This window comes from Danio aesculapii, chromosome 12 (genome assembly GCF_903798145.1).
Source record: "Danio aesculapii chromosome 12, fDanAes4.1, whole genome shotgun sequence".
Taxonomy (NCBI): Eukaryota; Metazoa; Chordata; class Actinopteri; order Cypriniformes; family Danionidae; genus Danio; species Danio aesculapii.
This window is the reverse complement of record NC_079446.1, coordinates 41,718,065-41,742,729: the sequence shown is the minus strand read 5'-3', so window position 1 is coordinate 41,742,729 and position 24,665 is coordinate 41,718,065. Positions and strand designations below refer to the sequence as shown.

The following is a 24,665-nucleotide window of genomic DNA, read 5'->3' as shown; positions in this document are numbered from 1 at the left end:
TTGCGATCATGTCTTTTTTGTAGGGGTTGTTTCTGTGTTGTGTTATAATAATTTTTTATTATTAAAAAGAAGCTCCACACAAATAATGGAAATAATGGTAGACCTTTACAATAAGGTTCATTAGTTAATGCATTTACTAACATAAACGAATCATAAACAACACTTATACAGAATTTATTAATCATAACTGAACGTTTACTAATGCATTATTAACATCCAAGTCCATGCTTGGTAACAATAGTTAATGCACCGTGAGTTAATGTGAATTAACAATGAAAAACTGTACTTTCATTAACTAATGTTAACTAAACAGAAATTGGGGAAAAATACAGTAAAAATGTAGGGATTATATAAAGCTAATAACTCAGAAGGGCTAATAATTCTGACTTCAAATGTACATATAAATATTTTGTTCATGTTTGGGGACAGTACGTTTTTTTTGTATTTTTCTTATATAAAATATATTATTTTATCTATAATAACGATTTGATTAGTAATATTTAATTGAAAGTTTTTTGATAATTATCAGGTCGTTAAAATAGTTTATATAAGACTTACCTAACGTCACTAAGCTTTTTGTCAAACAATTCAATGTGAACTACTGTATATGCTGAATATATGCTTATGCATCAAATAATACTTATATAATATACATACATACACACACACACACACACACACACATATATATATATGTATATATGTACATTTTCTATTATAATTTATTAATTTAATTTACAATTATATTTTACTGTACATTATTTTCATAAAGAAATATTTTATATTTTTCATACATGTTTTAAAAAAATATAATAATAATTAAAAAATATATATAAATATAAACACTCAATTTTGAAAATGTATAATTGCATCAATTTATGGGTCAATATAATCGATATATTTTGGTGTATTTAAACAAAATTGTAATAAGTTTTTTTATTAAACATTCATATCCATTAAAATAAGAGTTTGGTCAGCTTTAGTAATTAAAAGATTAAAAGTTTTATGCTATTTATCTTATAAATAAATAAATGAATAAATAAATAAATAAATATTATTTCAATAAATTTTCTAATTTAGTTTAAAAATATTTAAACAAAATTTAAACATTTAAAAAAATGTTTCTCTTTATTTTTCCTATTATTTAAAAATGTTATTTAATATTTTCCTCAACACATTAATTTGGGATTTATAAATTCTGCACTGTGATATTAAGTTTATTTTTATTACAGTAAAAAAATTATATGACAAAAAGTCATGACAACTGCCATGACACAGTAAATGTTAATTTAGCTTATTTTAATAAGTTAATCATGTTTCAACATTTTTTTGTTATAAAAAGTTTAAACTGTATATGAAAGTTGAGATGACATAAAAAAGTTCATTTGAATCAACAAAAAAAATACAAGACAGCTTTTTTTACAGTTTAGACTAGTTGCAATTTTGTATGAACACTACATATGCACAAGTATATTACTGTAAAGTATCCTATAGAAAATGCTGTGTGAAAAATAATATGAGTCGTGTACTCATTTATGCTAAACCCCGTTTTGATTGTTATATGACTTTAAAACTAGTTTCTGGCTTATCACTGCTTTTCACAGAGACACAATGACAGACAGAGACTTATAAATGACCTCACCGAAACTGAGGAACAATTAATTCAGCAGCGGTTTAAGAACGTGTGAATACATCAATTGTTAAATTTAGGAGGTCAAGGACAAAAGGAAAGACACTGTAGTAATGATACATATTCCAGTAGAGTCGTCATGTTTTATGAATCCTCGTAAAAAGCAGACTTAATGGAATTGGCTGCTGACTGCACCATGATGGCCACTGTAAATCAGTTAAAATAAAAATCCCAGCATTTAACGCTATTGGAATCGTTTCACATACACAAAATCTGTGCAGTTTCTAACCCATCATTTAGTGTATTTAATTGGTCGTGTAAATGTGTGTAAATATATATTTATTCAGTTTTTATATTCATTTCAGGATTATTTTTTTAATTAATTAATTAATTTTTCTAATTTCACATCAAGATTTTAGTTATTATACTCCCAAAATCATTCCACTTATAACAATAATTATAGCAATAATAATAATTTAAACAAAGTTCTGCACAGAAATAGCTAAATTGAAACATAAAATACATCAGCATATTCTGTCTGGCCCGACTCATGTCAAAGTCCATTTAAGGCAAGTCATTTCACTTGGTAGCCATCTTTGAAAAGCCTTTCGGTCATTCTGTTTGAATGAGGAAACATCAAATTCTCCAAAACTGTTTGCCAAGCTTACGATTAAATTTCATATTAGAAATCACCAATAGAATTAAACAACAACAGTCTCTTTAGTTTCATTTCTAAACGTTTGAAACCCACAACATCTGCAGAAATTCAAGTCTGGCCCATGTCCCTCCACCGGAGAATCCCCAGTCTATACCAATCAATTACTGGCTCCTGTACTAGTAGGCGGGGCTTCATTCGCCATATTGACCGTTACACTTTTCCCATTCAAAACTATACGAGTATTTGCTCATACTTACTAACTTTAGTGGCCACGACTGAAATGTTGTGCTGCGCTATACTCTCCCTGTCCAGAAGCTCATTGGTGGAGATGGTTCCTCTCACAGGATCGATGTCGAAGAAGCTGTCCAGATCACTCTTCCAGTCTATGGAGTACCTGAAGAACAGAGAATGGAAAATACTACAGTATACAGTACAGGTTGAATCAGCATGAACCCAATTTTAGTGGTTGAAAATACCTTTCTTATTTATTTTTATGTCTTTTTATTAGACCATATATATATATATATATATATATATATATATATATATATAGAACAAATAATAAATATCTATTCTATAAAGATCTTTAATAAAGAAAAAATATAAGTATTGTGCTATGAGTCAATCTATTTTTTATTTACTAATTAACAGTTTTAGTCAGTGATCCAACATTTAATATGAAGATCAAACAAGTTATTATTTCTATTTTCTTTTTAATGCCGTATTTATTGTTCTTTCAGGCAATTATTCATTGCAGTTTTTGCAAAAGCTTTGATTCATTTCCTATTAACAGATCATTTTTTATTTATTTTTTAGGGGTTTTCACCTTTATTAGATTGGACAGTAGAGAGTAACGACAGAAAAGCATGGGTGGCAGAGAGAGGGAAAGAATCGGCATAGGACCACAAGGCGGGAATCGAACTCGGGTCGCCGCAAGCACTGGAGTGCATGTGTCGACGCACTAACCACTATACCACTGGCACCAACAATGAACAGATCATTAAGCTAATTTATTTCATACATTCCATCTCATAAACATTATGTCATAAATTATAAATATCCACAAAATTACTGTGCTTGATCAGTGTTTTCTTTAGCATTTTTGCTAAAAAAGCTAAAATGATGCAGATATACAAGTTAGTCAAATATAAAATGCACTAAAGAATCACATACAGTATGACACTGAAAAAAAAGTTTCCGTTACAAACTTTATCATCGCTGCTGTAATTATGAAACTCTTTGCACTTACACTAAGTTTAATTAACTTAAACCAACTTAAACCCAATTTATGCTTCATTCTACTGCATCCAACTGAACAACTACACTTCAACCGTTTTCAGCACAGCACAGAGTCAAAGTACAGCAACTTATTAGATTAACATATGATTGTACTTCAAAAGCATGTTGTAGCATATATTGAGTGTTTGAAATAACTTCCATTCATGAACTGATGTGGCTTCTATCTAATCACAGAACTTGGCAGAACCTATTTTACGGTATACTATTATTATACAAGGTATGTCAATTAACACTTCATTATTCAATTCAATTCAATTCACCTTTATTTGTATAGCGCTTATACAATGTAGATATATATATAATTTAGATATATATAATTTACTTATTTTTTTAACCTTTGCCAATTTTTGCACGTATGGAATTAAAGGGATAGTTCACCCAAAAGTGAAAATTTTGTCATTAGTTCCTTTTTGTAGCAAAATATACAACATCAACCCAGACAATATATCAATATATGATATATGAACAATGTATGAACACATACAGACCCTTAGAGTCTCCGATATATTATAAATTACAGAAAAACTACACACAGCATACATTTAGTCCATATTTGAGTTCAAAAACACGATGCAAGTTAGCCCTCAGTCATTGCAAACTTCTCATCTGTATCTTACATGTACACATGTAACCTCTGTTAGAAAGTAATTCCATCTTTCTGAATTCATAATAGTCCAAAAGGTGATGATAATAGTTAAACAGGGCAGTTTGTTCATCTTTTAGGTTGCTGAAAGAATCATTTGCTTCTTTGTTTTTTTTTCGGGCCTCTCCTTTGTTTTTTCACACGTCACTCTCATGTTTGTCCATTTCTGAAAGGATTAGAAGTCAGAAGTACTTCAACAATCACGCGCAAGTTATTATCATCAGCTCAAAAAGTTCATTATTTCCAATATAGATGCACACGCAAGCGATTGCGAGCTCTCTGGAGAAACTTTTATACGACCTCGTAAAATAAAAACAGGGCATGGCAGATTTTGTTCTTCTTGGCTTTGTGGCTGTTCATCAAGACGACAAGGTTTGTTTGAGTTCGGGTCGACCATGGCTTAAATAAAATAAACAGGGAAAACAAAAAATATACTGCTAAATAAAAAATTTACTGCTAATTTACAGATATTTTTGCAATGTAACATTCTCAAATATGAATAAATTCTGTAATAAATGTATTGGTCATTGTTTCTTCATGTTAGTGAATACATTAACTAACATTAACCACGTATCCCTTATTGTAAAGTTTTACCGGTACTTATTCAGCATGAGAAAACACCGTAATGTACATCATCTCTTACTTATCACCAATCTATGCTGCTGTAGATTTCTAGGATTCTCCAGAGTATATATTAACGTTTTTGTCCTTCTTCGTCTTGAAGCTCACACTTTTCACAGCACTCATTACGTGAGATTTAGTCATGCGGCAAGCAGAAGTGAGAAAATTGTGAACTGACATGTGCAGGTCCAGGTTTGAACAGCTGTGAAGTCAGTGTAACGCCCAAGCAACCTTGTTATTGGACCCCGTAACCATTCTCCAAGGATATTTTACATGTGTCTCTGTGAAACTTTGCACGCATGATTTCACTTTGAGAAAGTTACGCTTTGGATGACCTTCTTCTACTTGATGTTTTGGACTCATTCTCTCACCGACGCTTTCGCAAACCTGTTTTGAACTCGGACGCATTAATGCAGGCTGATATTTCCAACGCTGCTTATTTATTTATTTGTGTCTCGACCTAGAATTGAGCAAAAAGAGAAATGAAGTGGGATCGCTGGCTGAGGTGGGAAGCTACGGTGTTGGTATTTTCACATTTCAGCTGCTGCCTTGTTGAATTTGCTCAAAAGGTGGTCAACAACAAAAAAACATCTGAGGATTTGATGCATTTGCATTGGATTTTCAACAAAAGCCTTTGATGTTGTGATTCACAAGCGCTGGGAGACCTGATTCTCCATAATAATCATCATCACAAATACCATACAGAGACTGCAGCAGGGGGAATGCAATGCATGTTAAACTGACTCATCCGGAATCTGTTAATAGAGCCCATTTGGAAACATTTGTGTGGCATTGAGAAGTATATGTTCTGGCATTGATCGCATAAGCTGCTTTTCAAAGCCAAACATTTAAAAGGGAGATCAAACATGATTAAAAGGCTGTTTTTAATATAATATTTTTTCTCCATGTTCTATTTAATGTTCTATCAGGACATTACCATTGCAGTTCCTTCACTGGAGCTCATTTCCAATTAGCTGATCATTAACCTAATTTATCTGAGCAAAGTCTTTTTTTATTTTATTTTATCTTTTTTAAACAGTGGAAGCTGCTGCCGCAAGAAAAAGCTTCAAACAGAATTTCAGCGTGCTGCTTCATTAATCTTTACAAGACTACGAGATTACAAAACAAACAGACTGATGAACAAATTATTCATTGTAGAAAGCAGTTAGAGACCGACTCGACAGACCCTCGGCTGTGCGAAGAGATGAAGCAGAACATCAAATTTGTCCTATTTTAGCAACTAACACGATTCTAAGTTCTGCTGTTGTTGGAGGATGAGAGAGTCTCCTCTGTTTTACCTTTTATTAATAAACACAATCAATAGAGAATTGAACAGGACAGACTCATATTCAGAGATCGTGCATTAGTAGATTCAAACGTTAACACACAGCTGAAACATTCGTAAGATTGAATAAAAAATAAAGAAGCAGGGGATCTGGGTTGATTTAGCTGAAACTGCAGCTTTGCAGGGCCCGGGATCCAAATGTGTAATGAGATAAATATCCCAGAGGAAAAGCTGAGTATGGCAAAAACAAACATTCATAAATACAGAAACATCAGAGGATAAATTGATCTAAAATCAACATGAAATGCTTTTCAGAGCCAGTTTTAGTTTCATAATGTGATGCATTTACAAGCGTAACAAGACGACGAGGCAACAATATTTTTTTCTTCATATTCCAGTCACTTTGACTAAAAAGCATCCATTAAATGATGATATTTAAATGTGATCAAACTATTAGCCATCCTATGAGACTTTAACTTCTTTTATATATTATTGATGTTGATGTAGATGATGACAGTACATAATATTGTACTGTTATTTTTCAAGATACTAGTAATCATCTCCAAGTGCAATGAAGAGGCTTAGCTAATTAGATATCTAGGCAAATTCGATTAATTATGCAGGTACTGTGTTTATTTAGACAAAGAAGACTTCTGGTGTTCTGTTTTATGGTCAGATGAAATAAAAATTTAATTGTTTGACCACAATGATGTAGCCTTCATTAGGCATAAAAAAGCCTTCATCCTTAAGACCACCATCCAGACTGTGAAACGGTAGTGAAAACTTATTTTGGTCTGTGTTTTTCAGCCGGTAAATTAATCACAGTTAATGGCACCTTGAAAATAAACAATACATGAAAATTCTCAACAACATCGGGCAGTCTGCAGAGAAACTTGGCCTTGGACATCAGTGAACATTTCAGCACGACAACAACCCATAACACACAGCAGAAATGGTTAAGAAATTAAGTTTTGCAGTGGCCCAGCCAGAGTCCTGATGTAAATACAAATAAGATTCTGTGGAGTGAGCTAAAGATCAGGGTGAGCAAGGAGACTCTCAAACCTAAAAGATTTGGAGCTCATCATTGCTAAAAATCAATGGGCAAACACACCAGTGGAGACATGCAAAAAGCTGGTCAGCAATTATAGCAAGCACGTGATTGCTGTAATAGCCAACAAAAGCTTTTTTATTGATTAAAGAGAAGGTTTTAAATAATTTTGGACATGCCACTTTTTGTTCAAATGTAAATAAAAGCTTTTTTTTTTTCACAATGACGCTTCTTGTACATTGTCTTATTGCAGTGGTCTGAAGTAACAAATTACAAAAAATACTCAATTTACTGTAAATAAGTAGTTTTCGTCAGGAATTGTAACTTACCAAGTAGTTTTAAAAATGTGTACTTTTACCTTACCCTGATTACATTTTTATTGCAGTATCGATACTTTTACTCCACTTCTTTCCTTCAACCTGCAGTCACTACTTTATTTTTACTTGTCTATGGGGATTGGCTGAATACAAAAATCAGCTCTGTCCAATCAAATCGCACATAGAAAGTAAATCACATCAAACTGAACTACCTCAAGACTTGAGCACTTCATAAATGCAGCAAACCACCTGGAAGCATTAAAAAGTGTCCAAGAAGATGTCCAAAATCTTTACAAACAATGAGCCAGAGACTGTTTAGACTATATGTTTACTGTATGATGACTGAAATCGGCGATGCAGTGGCGCAGTAGGTAGTGCTCTCGCCTCACAGCAAGAAAGTTGCTGGTTCGAGCCTCCACTGGGTCAGTTGGTGTTTCTGTGTGGAGTTTGCATGTTCTCCCTGCGTTCGCGTGGGTGTGCTCCGGTTTCCCCCACAAGTGCAAAGACATGAGGTACAGATGAATTGGGTAGGCTAAATTGTCCATAGTGTTTGTGTGTGAATGCAAGAGTGTATGGATGTTTCCTAGAGATGGGTTTCAGCTGGAAGTGTATCCGCTGCGTAAAACATGTGCTAGATAAGTTGGCGGTTCATTCTGCTGTGCCGACCCCGGATTAATAAAAGGACTAAGGCGAATGAATGAATGAATGAATCACCAAATAGTCTTAAACAAGAACTAAATGCACTACAGAATGTTACGTTTTCACACACATGCACAAATTACATGTAAATGCATCAGCCTTTCACAGCATAATACTCACTATTCACTACTATTTACAAAGAGCTACTTTCTACTCATACTTTGAGTAATATTTAGAACAGATTTTACTTTGCTTGCACTGCATTTTGGGCAAGTAATGGTACTTTTACTTGAGTATGATTTTTCAGTACTCTTTCCACCACTGTCTTATTATCTTTTGGGAGAAGCCTTTACCATGTCCAGTAAAAAAAAAAAAAGAAAAAAAAAATGTGCTGGTTGAAGAAAGTAGCTTTAAGTCCGAATTTGACAGGAGTATGACTAATTTAGGGCTTGACTATATATACAGTTGAAGTCAGAATTATTAGCCCCCTTTGAATTTGTATTTCTCTTTTAAATATTTCCCAAATGATGTTTAACAGAGTAAGGAAATTTTCACAGTATTTTCTGTAATATTTTTTTCTTCTGGAAAAAGTCTTATTTGTTTTATTTCAACTAGATTAAAAGCAGTTTTAACATTTTTTAAAGCCATTTTAAGGTCAAAATTATTAGCCCCTTTAGGCTATATATATATATATATATATATATATATATATATATATATATATTTATTTTATTTTTTTTAGTTATTTATTTATTTATTTTTTTATATATTTTTTTTCATAGTCTATAGAACACTCTATCATTATTCAATTACTTGTCTAATTACCATAACTTGCCTAGTTAACCCATTTAATCTAGTTAAGCATTTAAATGGCCCTTTAAGCTGTATAGAAGTGTCTTGAAAAAGACCTAGTAAAATTTTATGTACTGTCATCATGGCAAAGATAAAATAAATCAGTTATTAAAAATTATTATGTTTAGAAATGTGTTAAAAAATATTCTTTTTGTTAAACAAAAAATAGTGAAAAATATAAACATGAGGGCTAATAATTCAGTGTGCACTGGAATAGACTAATATTTTGTTCTTATTTTGCTTTAAGGAATGTTTCTCTGCTCATTTGTAATTTTCTTTGGAAAAAGTTGTCTGCCAAATGATTAAAGTAAATGTTGCTTTTATATGAGTACATTTTGCTTGTTTGAAGCTTGGGTGGTTTACCTCATGAAACATTTCAGTCAGTGAATTTTTAGCTCGCACGTACAACACGGCTTACTTCTTTCATAAGTCCATCCATCTCTGACATCCATCTCCGCAGCTCTTGACCCCTGTAGCTTGGAGAAAAAGCTTAAAAAGCTTTGGAGGAAGTCACAGAAACTTTCCATACCTAAAAGCACTTTAGCTGTTTTGTCTCCTGCATTCAGTCTGCGGGTTTCTCATGGTGGACACGCACCGTGAACGCAACTATTTTAAAAGCTTTGTTCTCTTTGCACAGAGCCTCACCGGGGACTATTGTGTGTTTTTTTGTTTTTTTTTTCGGTGAGAAAGTGCACATCCCCATTGAGCAATGCTACGATGTTTCTAAATAATTAACCAGAAGAGGCCAAAACAAAAGTAAAACAAAGCCCTCTCACAAATACAAATGTTTCCTTTGTCCATTTTGCTTTGTTATATCGTATGAAATATTCATTGAGAAACAAACTAACTTGCAGACCTGGGAAGCCACAGCGGTGCATCAATGCTTTGTCTACTTGTAAAACTTTAAAAGCAATCTTAAGAAGTGCAGCTCAGAAACATAATGGATTATAAAATGAGGCAAATCTTTCAGCGGGCTTATTTTTTGACCTCTGAGAGAAGAAAAGGTGTAGTGGTGTGTGAGACGGACTATATACAGTAGGTGCTTTCTTTCTTTCTTTCTTTCTTTCTTTCTTTCTTTCTTTCTTTCTTTCTTTCTTTCTTTCTTTCTTTCTTTCTTTCTTTCCTTTATTCATTCATTCTTTCTTTCTTTCTTTCTTTCTTTCTTTCTTTCTTTCTTTTATTCATTCATTCATTCTTTCTTTCTTTCTTTCTTTCTTTCTTTCTTTCTTTCTTTCTTTCTTTCTTTCTTTCTTTCTTTCTTTCTTTCTTTCTTTCTTTCTTTCTTTCCTTTATTCATTCATTCTTTCTTTCTTTCTTTCCTTAATTTTTTCTTTCTTTCTTTCTTTCTTTCCTTCCTTCCTTCCTTCCTTCCTTCCTTCCTTCCTTCCTTCCTTCCTTCCTTCCTTCCTTCCTTCCTTCCTTCTTTCTTTCTATTTCTCTAATATTTAGATTATTATTGTTATTATTATCAATTATCCCAAAAAGGCAGTCAGACAGCTGCAGCTCATTGGCTCCCAGTTACATTCAGAATGGATTTTTAAGTGTTATTACTTGTCTATAAATTACTAAATGGCCTAGGACCCCAATACATTACAGATATGCTCACTGTTTACAAACCTAATAGATCACTCAGATCTTTAGGATCATATAAATTAGAAATTCCAAGGGTTCAGTCAAAGCAGGGTGAATCTGCCTTTAGCTATGCCCTCCTGCTGCTGGAATCAACTTCCAGAAATGATCAGATGTGCTCCAACATTAGACACATTCAGATCCAGACTGAAATTATATCTGTGTAGCTGTGCCTTACTGTACCTTACACACAGCCCGCTTACCTTAGTAAAAGACAACAGAAATGAGGCGTCTATATGCCTGCAAGTCCCATCATAGACAGAGAACAACATTCAATATTCTTTTTATAGTCTATATTCATGAAAATACTTAAATCACAGACAAATCTAAATGCCCAACGAAAGCGGGCTGCGTTCCAGTCCAGTTCAGCTCGATGTCTCCGACACCGCCTGTAGTCCCATTTAGCAACTTGAAATAGCAATCGTCTTTTTAAAGAAACGTAACCGATTTAAAAATTCAAGAGTTTGCTGTAACTAATGTGTTTTATGTTGTAGAAAAAAATGTGAAAGTATCTTAAGTTTGTGTTAGCCATGAACCTGATTGAAGCGATTTAACCAAAATCCCATTGAAAAAACCCATTGACTTTGGGACGAGGGAACCGGAACTGCTAAAATGTTAACTCGCTTCCGAATTTTTGCATACAAATTGACGTCATAGTTCCTCCACTCTATAAGGGGTAGGTTTAGGACTGGTTTGGGTTCTGCTTCCTTTAAAAAATTGTACGCTTTCATTCAAGTGAATTCATAAGAATTTGTACATTTGTAGCCAATTTTCTGACAATAAGTAAAATAGCTATGTTTGCTCATGTTATGTGGCTAACCATTTCAGACACTGTGCACAAAGAGCTGATGCTGGGATGTATTTTATGAGAAAATGAAAGAGATTTTATTTTTGTGCTGCGTTTGCATACCTGACTGGACTGTTTCCTGCGTCGAGATCCTGTGCAGTAACGGCTCCTATAATGGTGCCTTGTGGTGTGTCCTCATAAACATCCATTGCGTAGGAGGGTTTGCTGAAGACGGGAGGCTCATCCACATCCAGAACGTTAATCTTCACTGTTGCGGTGTCTTTAAATGGGCCAAAACTGTGGAAACGTGGATCCAGGTGTGCATTCGAGGCCTCCACTTTGAATGTGTATGCCTTTTTGGTCTCATAGTCCAATGGCTGAGGAAAGAGACAGAAAAGATATTGAATGCATCACATTTGTTTAGGTGAATTGAGTCGGTGGCTACTGAACTGGGCAGAACCAAAGAGTCAAGATAATTTATGTATATTTTTTACATAATGTACAATTTTTAAATATTCTTACAACAATAATATCACATGGATAATAGATAAATACAAAATAAAACTATAGAGCCATGGAAAAAAATGTGACCATGTCAAAGTTAATATCAAATTTGCCATCGCTATATTCGTTCGTTCGTTCGTTCGTTCATTCATTCATTCATCAAACGATTCATTGATTTATCCATCAATTCATTCATTCATTCATTCATTCATTCATTCATTCATTCATCAGTTCATTCATACATTCTTCAATTCATTTATTCATCAATTATTTAATCAGTTCATTCATTCATCAATTCATTCATCCACATATTTATTAATTAATTCCTCAATTCCTTCATTCACTCCTTCATCAATTCATGTATCAATTAATTATTCATTTATTCATCAATTAATTCATACATTTGTCAATTCATTCATTAATTCATCAATTTATTCATATAATCATCAATTCATTCATTCATCAATTATTTCATCAATTCAAATCATTCATCAATAGATTGTTTTTCTCAGCAATTCTTTAATCCCCCATGTATTCATTCATTAAACAATTTAGTCATTTATTCATCAATTCATTCATCGACCAGTTCATTCATTTCTTTCCTTCATTCATTCGTCAATCAATTTTTTAATTGATCAATTCTTTTGTTAATTTATCAATTCATTCATTCATTCACTGAATAATCATCCATTGATCAGTTAATGCGATCAATCAATTCAAATCAATTTAATATTTTATTCTTCAGTTAATTCATACATTTGTCAATTCATTCCTGCATTTGTCAATCCATCCATCCATTCATCCATCCATCCATCCATCAATTATTTCATTCGTTCATAAATTTATTCATCAATACAATCATTTATCAGTTCATTCATCCACCCATTTATTCATTCATTCATCAATTCATTCATTCACTCCTTCATCAATACATGTATCCATTAATTAATTGATTGATTGTTTCATTTATTCAATCATTAATCCATTTATTAATCAATTAATTCATGTATCGATCGATCGATCGATTAATTAACTAACTGACCAATTCATTCAATCACTGATCAATTAATTAATTCATTGATTAATCAATCAATTCATTCATTCATTCATTCATTCATTCATTCATTCATCAATCATTTATTTCATTCATTCACTAATTTATCAATTCATTCATTCATTCATTCATTCATTCATTCATTTATTAATTTATTCATTCATCCATCCATGTGATGGCACTGCAGAATTTTCCTATTTCGAATAATACTAATACAATATTTGCTGCTCAGTAAACCATTGTTTAGAACAGTACCTTTGCTTAATATTTTTTTTGAAACTGATGCATCCATTTTTCATTTTCAGAATGAAATAAATCAGTCAACAAAACAATAAAAAGTGTGCACATTTGCAGAATCAGCTTCTAAAAATGCCACTGAGAGCTTTGTCCATGTTGTCCACTCATTAAGGTTTTACATGAAGGCTTCATTTATTTATTCACGTTTTATCTTTTTGCAGAAATGGCTCCCTTTGAACATTTTAAATGCAGGCCTTTCATCAGATCTCGAGTGTATTGATGTCTGTCTATCTCGGGAAAGTTTGTCACAACTGCTCTCAGGCATGTCAAACTAACTTCACACACTCCAACACGTTTCTCTCACACTTCCTTGTGCATTTCTCTCCTGATACTGCACACCTCGCTACTGATTCAGGACCATATTTTCAGCTTCATCTCAGCATTTCAGTTCTCCTAAATCAAAAGTTGTCCATGACAGCTGTAAAATGTGTGAGTTTGGATGATCTTGCAACAGTAAATCAAAGCATAGAGATGAAAATCACACAATGCTGTTGTACAATCACAGCCTTTCCTCTCTGTCAATCTGTTTCTGTGGGAGAGAGCATAAGGGCAAAGGAGACAGAGATCATATATCTGACCCGTATACAGTTTCCATCATGAGCAATTTAGTTGTGTATCATCTTCAGATGAAAACAAACACCACAGGTATAAATGAATAGTACCTGCAGATCTATACACACAGCAACACAGGCTCAATGGAAATACTTACTTCAGCCTATATTTTTCGAAAAACGTAAAATACATTGCTCTGGATACGTTTTGTTGCACGTTTCAGATGATAAATCCACTAGAGGGTGACGCCTACATTTTTGTGAATCTAAAATACGCTACTTAGGTTACTTTTTTGTACATTTCAGATACACGTGCACTATGCCTTGTTGCATTTATTATATCTAGAAACTGCAGTCTAACATATCTCGAAGTATTTTTTTTTTGTGCGGTCACAATAATGTAGGTTGAAGAACATATTTCCAATGAGCCTGTGTTGGCATATGCACTCTGCAATTAAATGAAATCATTTAGCAGACACTTGTATCTGAAAAAATTTACAAATGAGGACACAACCATGCATAAAATATTGAAGAGATAAGAAAAAACGTTAAAATCACAAGGTCGAGAACATGTTTTTTGATAAAGAGGTCAGGTCACTGTTAGTAAGGAAGTCAAATGCTGACAAAATTATGTGTAATACTCTAGTTTAGGTTACAAATAATGGTGTTAGCAAAGCATTACCTAACACTAATAGCTTAATAAACTACTAATTAGTTACTTATTGATATTTTGGCTGCATGGTTCAAGTGTCTCAATTCAGATTTTTTTCTCCTGTGTTGCACAAATCGGATATGGCCCATGTACGTTTAAGCAGGAAAAAAAAAATCACATGGATTCTGATTTACTCAAATCAGATTCAGGCCTTGTTTATATGTGGAAATGTTTCCGATATGAATCGGATCTGTGTCCTCGTGTCTGCAGTGTAAGCAGGTAGATCGGATTTTTACCTGTCAGTGTGAGGCGTACGTCATTAAAAACCGTAGCGAATGACGTAAACTCTCACGCTTTCATTTCGGAACAGACTTCAGCAGAGTCCCAAATCCTTAAATCTCATATCCAAATGTACTTGTATATAAAATATTTTATATTGTCATGTAGTACAAGTATTTAAGCATGTTAACGAGAGAGAGAGAGAGAGAGTGCGTGAGTGAAAAACTCAATTCACAACCATAAATAAACAGAAAACACTTATTTGTCCTGTATTGTAAAGTGTTACCAAAGTATCTACTTAATTTCTCACTTAAACAATGAACAAGAATATTAAATTAAGGTATTTCATAACACAGCTAAAGAGAAAGGGCGATCAATATTACTCTATATTGTGTTGTGTTATTTTGCACCAGAAACAGCTCTAAGACTGAGATAGTAAAACGGCCTGAGTGGCAGCTCTGAATCATTTGGGAATCAACAGTGTCAGTTTCCCCTTGCTGAAGTTTCCACATCAACTAAATCAAACAGTGCTAATTAGACTCCCAATTAGGTAAAAGTGAACCTCCAAAAACTGAAGTCGCTAATTAGCTGAAGTTCATGTTGACACAAAAACAGAAGCATTGGTATTAGTCAAATACTTACAGACAGCGCAGGTAAGCCGCACAAGTAATTAGGACCCAAGTCATTGTACGCGGAAGATATTTCTCTCATTATACAGTCTAGCCTATGGCCTTCTGAGCCCCACGGAGATGACATTGTTTGGCCTTTAGAAGCAAAGAGATGCATTGATACTAAGGTCACAGGCCTCAGAAAAATGACAGAAAGGCTGTTTGCTAGCGAGATTGCTTGCTTTTCATAAAAAAGGACACATGGAGGACTTCTATCTTCTTTAATATGCATAACGCTAGTAAAACCATATTTCCACCCGGACGACATTATGCCACATCCCTCGTTTCAATCAGAACGCAGCCTTTGTAAGTCTAATTTGAAACAAAAGCTATAAATTGCTCTCTGACTGCCATTTCATGTGGTTATTTTCCATTTAGGTCTCCTCAAAGGAATCTTCAGCGATGTTCATATTGAATTATGTCTGGATCTTCACAGCCGCATCGCCCTTATGATTTACTTTGCCTCCAAGACACAATATTTTCATTTAAACTGAGTTTTCAAGGTCATTCAGGCATTGCTTTGGTAGGAAATAAGGCTGAGAAACATGCAAAAACAGAGGTTTAGTGACACAGAACACCATCTGCCCCACCTCTGCATCAAAGATGGCATCATGAAAATGTGCTGCATTCAGACAAATTTCAAACTGTCAGCTTTGCTCAGTAGATCAAAATGCATACTGGCATATTATATGAGAATATAATATCTGATAGACTTGGAGATTGTAAAAAACACAACCCAGGCTCATTTCTGATTACGTACCCTATATATGTACATTTATGGACAGCGGCAAATACGTCCTAGGAGTTATGTTTTGTTTTTTTGCAGTTTTTGTTTCCGCGAATCTACCAGAGCCTGCTTTGTAAATGTTTGAGATCTCAAATTAGAGATATGTGAGATAAATTTGAGATCTGCTGTTCTCATTTAAATCCACCAGAGGCTGCTGAATGACCAATCAACTGGCCCACTCTCCTCCTTCCCTAAACCCAACCAATAGTGTTTACCCCGTTATTTACTTTGCTATTTTATTGTTTGATTTTGTTTTTGTTTCACCCGCTTTCTCAAACCCCGTACTCAAGGTCAGCTCCTCTCTGCATCTCAAGTCCACTAACGTACATGGCGAGCTACTTGAGAAACTTGTAACAGCGGGAAAGCGGTCCATACGAACGTAAGCGCTCAGCTGGTAAGAGCGAAAAGGAACGGCATCATACCGCTCTGTAGTGTTCGTTTTAAAGATGAAATGTCACTGACAGTCAGACAGGCTCATGCAGTTCATCAAACTCCGTCTTTTAAAATTGAAAGCGGAATTAATGTTTCTGGGTTGCGGCTGAAAGGGCATCTGCTGCATAAAAAACATTTCGCTGTGGTGACCTCTGATAAATAAGGGACTAAGCCGATGGAAAATGAATGAATAAATACTACATATTAATGCAAACCTACTAAGATAGCATTGGTAAATATTAGAAATGTTAAAACCTGGGCAGTAATGTCTTCTTTAAGCATAATGAATGGGAAAGAAGGGCTCTATTTCAACACCTGCTCTTATTAGCACATGCACCAGATTTCCCATTTGAGTTTTGACGACAGGTGAGGTGAAAAGGTTGAATCAGACGCGGCGTCTCTCTGGCCAGCCGTGTCCAGTATTGATGGTGGACGGACGTGAACGGTGATTAAATGTCAAAGGAAGCTGCAGGATTATTGGAGGTGAGCAGGTTTAGCCTAGAAGAATGTCAAGAGCATCATTGCCCTTTTAGTGTGTGTGAGAAGCCACATCACCCCGGCAGCCCTGGTTAATGACTTTACGCTGAGATCCAGAGAAAAAAAGGGAGAAAAAGAGAGAAAAGACGCCAGGAGGGTAATGACAGTGACTCAAAACTAATGAAAGGCTCTTCAAGTGTGTCACTACTTGTGATGAAACTGAATCACAATATGAAGACTATACTTTAGAACGTCTTGTTTTCTGAAAGTTGCTGCATGCTTTATATTATGCTGTCAAAACTAAACACTTGACCAGGAGAAGCATATCTGTTGCTTTAATTCACTGATTAATTGAACAAAACCACCTTCTTATTGCTTAAATGTATATACTATTAAGAAATATTCACATTTGACAGGATTTAATTATTGATAAGATCCTTAATTGTTGAATTTCTGTATGAAATGTTGGTTTATCAATCAATATGAGTCAAATAACAAGTTAAATGTTTGGAAATGACTGAATGAATTGGCATACAGAAATGACAGTCGATCGATGAAGATACATGATTTATAAGCTGGCGTTTAGGTCCCACAGCAGTACGTAATATTATAAATAGCCATATTTCTTTCGAAATGGTCTATTAAAACTGTAATCGTCTGAAATTTAATACTATAAATGTCACCCCTGGGGCAGGAGGCTTAAATTAAGCTGAATTTGCCATTGCTGTTTGAAAATGCGGGGTTATTGATTGATTAACTGATTTATCGATTGAATCAAATCAATAAAAAATTTGCATGAAATTAAAAAATGTTACAAATGATACTTTTTAAATCATCACCTGTTTTTTTTTTCCTTCTGTTGAACCTAAAAAGATGATATTTTGGAGAGTGCCACCATTGACTTCCATAGTATTGTTTCCCATACTATGGAAATCAATGGCTACCAGTTTTCACCATTCTTCGAGGACCAACAGGGGTGTTGATCCATGTGCAGTTTGTTACAAAGAATAGTCAGACAGGTAACGGTCAAAACAGGGGCAAACAGGAGCACACGGGAAATCCAAGAGTGTAGTCAAAAGCAGGCAAATGGTCAGGTCAATTGGAAAAATAACTAGGGATGGTTGACGTGAATCTGAGGTTGACACAGTGATGAGATCCCGAATGCAAGTGTTTCGAAACACTGCACCGAATCAGGATCCAAAACACCCAGGTCACATGACTAAGGTGATTCGAAACACACAGGTCACGTGACTAAAGCGATTCAAAGCATCTGTCATTTCAGAAGAGTTTAGAGACCTGGCAAATCTGCATTTGAATGACAGGGTCAATACAGCATCATTTTTGTAACACTGTATAAAAATAATGAATATTAATATTAGACGTTAATAATTAACTAATATAAAAGTTAATAAGAGAGAATAAATGGCAAATTTAATGAATAATATAAACTCATTAACTTCCGGCTGCAGTCATATCTGATCTAGCAACAGCCCTGTTTTATGACCAAAGCAAGACATATTTATTCACAAAGTGTTCATTCGGATGTCAGGCCAAATGTTCAAACAAAACACATAACAAGAACAGAGCATTTTAAACCTAACATCTGTAGCTGCGTCACCCTAAATTCGAACCCATTATCTCTGCATGCTAGTCAGGAACTCTCACCACTCTACTAAACCACTTGAAGCTTCAACTCAAAAACATGGGGTTTAATACCTCAATTTGCTTAACTGTTTCTTTGCTGAAGCTGTTCCAGAGCAATACATAAAAATAAACACTAGGTGTCACTGTAGAGTGGGGTTTGGAAACATTTCAAAGCTTCGACACATTTGCTTCAACTGTTTCACTGTTTCACGAAGCCTCGCTTTGTCCACCACAAAAAATAACAGGAACAAACACAAGAAGGCAAGACAAGGATAATACTTACATGATGTTCTAAACAGAAACAAGTGTAACCTGACTGTGTTTATAGTAAGGGTAATCAGTCCTCATAAGCTTCAGCTGTGTGTTTGCAATCAAGGGGGATCTGAGCTAGGTGTTTGAGTGCACGGAATGATGGGATTTGTAGTTCATTTCAGTGGCAGAACTGTAGTCCGGACGTTAAATTTGCCAGTGCTGACAAGACACTGTTTGAAGATCTGGGGTTACTGATTGATTGACTATTGTAGCAATTGAAGGAAATCAATTTAAAAAATGGCATCAAATTTAAAGTTAAAAGATAATGTAACAAGTTACTTTTTGATTTATTTCAAATAGATTTTGAATTGCTGTAGTTTTAAAAATTCTTGAACAAAACAGATGCAGAATGTAATATTTATTGCATTTATTGCAATTTTTATTCACTTGATAGGACATCAAACAAATTTAGCCAAAAAATGAACATTTTGTCATCATTTACTCATCCTTCACTTGGTCGAAATCTTTTTTTTTTCTTCTATTGAACCTAAAAAGATGATATTTTGGAATCTGGTTGCCACCATTGACTTTCGTAGTATTTTTCCCCTACTATAGAAGTCAATGGCTCCCAGATTTCACCATAGTCAATGGCTCCATAGATTTCATTAAAATGCGCTGAATTTGTCAGTTCTAACAGGAGACTGAAAATGTAGGGCTATTGATTGATTGTCCAATTTATTGATTGAAAGAAATCTATCAAAATATTTGGATACAATTAATCACTGTCTGTAATGTTAAAGGATAATTTATTTCAAACAGATTTATCTTTAATCGCTGTAGTTTTAAATATTTATTTATTTATTTTTTTACTTGACAGGATTTAAAGCAACAAATCTTTAGATTTATCTAGATTAGATTTATTTTTTCCTTCTGATGGACCTAAAAAGATGCTATTTTGGAGAATATTGAGATCTGGTAGCCATTATTGACTTTAATAGTATTTTTTCACCCACCGTTGAAGTCAATGGCTACCAGTTTTCACCATTCTCCAAAATATCTTCTAATATGTTCAGCTTAAGAAAGAAACTCATACAAGGGTTGTAACCACTTGAGGGTGAGTAATTTTCATTTTTGCATGAACTATCATCCCATTAACCTCCTAAATTGTTACATTTCCTCACAAAATGTCTATTTATAACTCAATATGAGTCAGATGGAAAAATAACTTGTCAAATTTTCTCCGAAATACCTGACGGTGATTGAACGAATTGAGAGCACAAGACTGCTTTGAACTCATTCCCGCCTCCGTCTATTGATTTGTCATTACAATCAGACAGAAATCTTACGGTCTCCACAAAATAACCATATTTTGCACATTGCACATCCATTAACTGTTATGCATCAATATAAAATAGAAGAGTAGCACAGTGCAGCATTATTTCACTTAATGGCTGATGTCAGCTCTACTGAGCATTGTCATTACAAAACATTGATCTTCAATTAAAGGTCACAGTATTGAGACAACACTAGGAGGACAAAAACTGAGCTGATACACAGAAAACCTACAATATCAGTGTTGACACTGTTTTAATGATTTCTAATTGAACCTTAAATATAACAGGAGTGCATGGTACTAAAAAACAAGCACATTTCTTTCTATAAATAGTCTGTTACGACTGTAATCATCTGATATTGACTATTTTTAATATCACCCCTGTGGCAATAAAGACTTAAAATGCACTAAACTCTATGACTTTTCCAGTGCTGACAAGGATAGTGTTGGAAAAGGTTGGGCTGTCGATTGATTAATAGATGAATTGATTGAAAGGAATGAATATTTAATTCACCAAAAAATGCATAAAATGAATTAGCGAATGTTACAAAAATAATACTACAAAATATTTCAAATCGGTACTGCTGTTTGGAACTAATCATCACAGAATCCTTAAAGAAATAAAAATAACAATACATAAAAATATCAAAATTGACAAAAACAGCATATCACATTGATTTTAGAAGGATCCTCTGACATTAAAGAAAATTTGTTTTCGATTACATTCTAAAGTATATTAAATTTAGTCACTTAATATGAAAGAAATATGAAAATGTTTCAAATAAAAGTTTAAGCTTATTATACTATGCTGAAAATGACCCTTTTTATTGAAAACAAACTCACATGGTTTTTGTGTGTCTCTTTAAATGCAAAGCAGCTGCATCTCCCTGCCACATTTCAAGAAGTGGGCAGAGATTTACAGCATGTCTCTCGGTTCACGCACCAGCTCTTTTGAGCACTTTGTTATTGCAGTTGAGTACATCTCAACTGTTCAGAATGCCACAAGTGCATGTCATGCTTCAAGAACCAACCAATCAGCTTCACCCTTTGTATGTTTGATAGATATTTCAGTTATAATAGTAGACTAAAAGCACAAAGCACTGTGACATTTTTCTGTATTCCATAAACAAAACTTGTATCAGAGCTGCAGCAAGAGTTTGTCAGTCTAACAAAATTACATATTTCCTACATTTACTTTGTCTATTTTTATATAATAATTTATAATAATAATAATAATAATACATTAACTAATGAAACTTCAATGTACAGAATGACCCATTTATCTCATAATAAGTATCTAATAATTATGAGCAAGCAGCTTTTTAAAGACTCAACAAGAATCAGGATTTATCATTTTTAATATTTCTGACTTATTCCAGTTTGAATTTTCTCAATATCTCATAACCAGGTCTCATAACCAGGTCTGGACATTAAATTTTTTAATTTTTCCCACTGTGGCTAGTAGATTTCCAACTTAGCCACTCACCATTTTCACTTGCCACAATTTTGTTGTTGGGAAAATATATTTTATATGCAGAAATCTGACTTTGACATGCTAAAATTACCTCAGTCATTTCACTGTTTTGAGTCGAGTATGAGCTTACTCAATGTGCATGAGCAAATTGGTTGTGTTGCATTACAATTAGTTTTTCTTTAACATGACTTTTCAGGGCTCAAAATTAAGGATTTACCAAATTTATCTCTGATTAAACCAAAAATAAATAATTATTTCTTAGCCAAAAGTTTAAATGTGTCAAAACAAGCAAAATACAGCTGTATGCATGTGCTTTTTAATTCAACAAAAATTTTGTTATAGGCACAGTAATCTGTCCTGGCTAAAGGTCCCAGATCACCAGTTAACTACACATAAATGGAGAGTTAATCTCATATTAAAGCAATGTTATTGTAAAAAAAATATAGAATTAATCTATATTAACAAAAATGACTTTAAGCAAAATAAAGCAAAACATACCGTGAGTGATAATGAAAGGATGATCACGTGGGCACGGTTAATGTTAGGCCTGTTAATCTGTTCAAAGAATAATTACAACGAAAGCAGTGACCGCTACTGCTTACAAAAGGATATATATATATATATATATATATATATATATATATATATATATATATATATATATATATATATATATATATATATATATATATAATTATTATTATTATTTTAAATCATGAGCTCTTAAAAGCACCAGTTGCGTTTACTCTAGGCATGGTAGCTTCGCGCAAATAAACGAGAGCGAGCGCGCTTTTTAACAGTCACGCACATCACATCACCTGTGCACGCAAGTGTTCATCCTCACATTCGATATGCGGCTCTTTTTGCTCGCGCGAACAGTTATTTTTGTCAGTCGTGCTGCTTCTCGATTCTAAGATCACACTTGCATTAATACTGGCCCATCCTTATTGTCGAACACTGCTTTTAAGAAAACTACAATTTAAAAATTATTTTCAACCGGCCAGAGAGGCTAGTAGGAGTGTCTGTCTAACCCGCCACAGCTAAATGTATCCTCGTTTGGCGGGTTGGCGGTGGTTAATTTCAAGCCCTGCTCATAACTATATTGAACCTTCAAAATCCAAGCATGTCATCATTTTCGATTTATCTCTTAAAAATAATTGAGACCCTTTCTCTTATTTAATACTAGTATCTCATAATAGTAGAGTATCTCTACATTTTAATCTCATAATTTATATAAATGCAAGTAGTTGTCCCAATTCAAAACTAGATTAAAGACCTATCTGTTCAGTAAAGCATACACTTAGTGCACCACTTAGGGGGCTTCCACACAGGTTATGCATCTTGTTGATATACACTATGAACAGCAGCTACGCTAATTATTTTCTTTATTCTCCATTTCCACCTGGGGATACTCTTCCCAAGGCCCTCGGACTATGCAGAGTCACTGATTCGATCCAAGACCAACGACGAGATGATCCCAAGGTTTCCATATCCTGGACCAGGCCGAATCCTGAGCAGCTACTGTGATGGTCATGGAAGAGTGGAGAACATGAGACTGATTCCTGTGACGCTCCAGAGACAGACGAGTCTTCGCTGAGGCCAGCTTCCAGCCTCCGCCACTGAGACTGCAGCTCTGCACAAGACGTTTGGCCAGCGGAGAAATTAAAATGGTCGTGCCCAACTGAGCCTGGTTTCTCTCAAGGTTTTTTTTCTTCACTTCCGCCATTAGTGAAGTTTTTTTCCCTCTCCGCTGTCGCCACTGGCTTCCATGGTTCGGGATCTGTAGAGCTGCGCATCGTTGGATTTGCTCTTCAGTGTTTGGACTCTCAGTAGTGATTATTAAACCGCACTGAACTGAGCTCAACTGAACTGAACTTAAACACTACAAACTGAACTACACTGTTCCTATTTACTGTGACCTTTTATGTGAAGCTGCTTTGACACAATCTACATTGTATAAGCGCTATACAAATAAAGGTGAATTGAATTGAAAAAAATTGAATAGTTGGGAAAAAAAAAAAAATCATACGAATGCAGCTTTACACTTAATCAAGCCTAATCTTAAACATAAATGTTCTGAATAGTAATATTTAAATTGTGATAAATATATATATACATATCTGCCAGGAATTACTTTCATATATTCCCACAAGAGTCTAACTGTATGCACAAAAAAAAAAACGGTCCAAGGATCTGAGATGTTCATCAACAGCGAGTAGATCAAAGGCCTCAGAAAAGGTGTTTATAGTTCAGACAGTACGTGTATATGCATTCCGTGAAGGAAATACTTATTTTCGTATGAGCGTGCACCGAGACGCGAACGTTATCAGAACAAAAGACACTTTAAATTCAGTACTTTGCACTGGTGAGCTCTTTGATATGATAATGCGCTCCCTCCTTGCACTGCTGTAAAAAATGGCAGCCCAAGCCATCATTGCCAGTTTGGGGAATTGAATAATTGCACACCTGATCCTGAAACAAGCAACATCCATTGTGTTTGTGCAGATGCGTGAAGCCCTTCAATGCAATGTAAATATGTCTGCCATTAGTATTCTCTTCATGATCAATTCCAAAAACACCAAGCGGCTTTTAGGACATCACTGTCCTCTAGAGAACTTCCTTGGCGTAGATGAGAGAGCACTTTGATGTAAAGCTATAGTTTTGATTTCCATTAGCTTATTCTGTGTAACCAGTAGAAGCTCAAGCTGACGTTTTTTTTTTTTTTTTTTTTTGCCCACCCAGCCAAATGCTGCATTATTCTATTCTTACTTAAGACGATCTTTGTGAAATCAATAGCTATTATTAAAGTCAGTCCTTTAATCCTCAGGGCTTCTCTGCACGATATCAATATGC

General features: G+C 34.2%; 1 protein-coding gene across 1 annotated transcript in view; it reads right to left on the bottom strand.

Annotated features, from left to right (window-relative positions):
* LOC130238338 (cadherin-12) overlaps positions 1-24,665 on the bottom strand; it is a 324,447-nt gene that overhangs the window by 38,334 nt on the left and 261,448 nt on the right. The window contains exons 7-8 of the mRNA XM_056469330.1: positions 11,532-11,785; positions 2,546-2,682 (exon numbers count right to left, since the gene is read on the bottom strand). Of these exons, the coding sequence (XP_056325305.1) occupies positions 2,546-2,682; positions 11,532-11,785 (391 nt within the window). The remainder of the gene's footprint in view (positions 1-2,545; positions 2,683-11,531; positions 11,786-24,665) is intronic.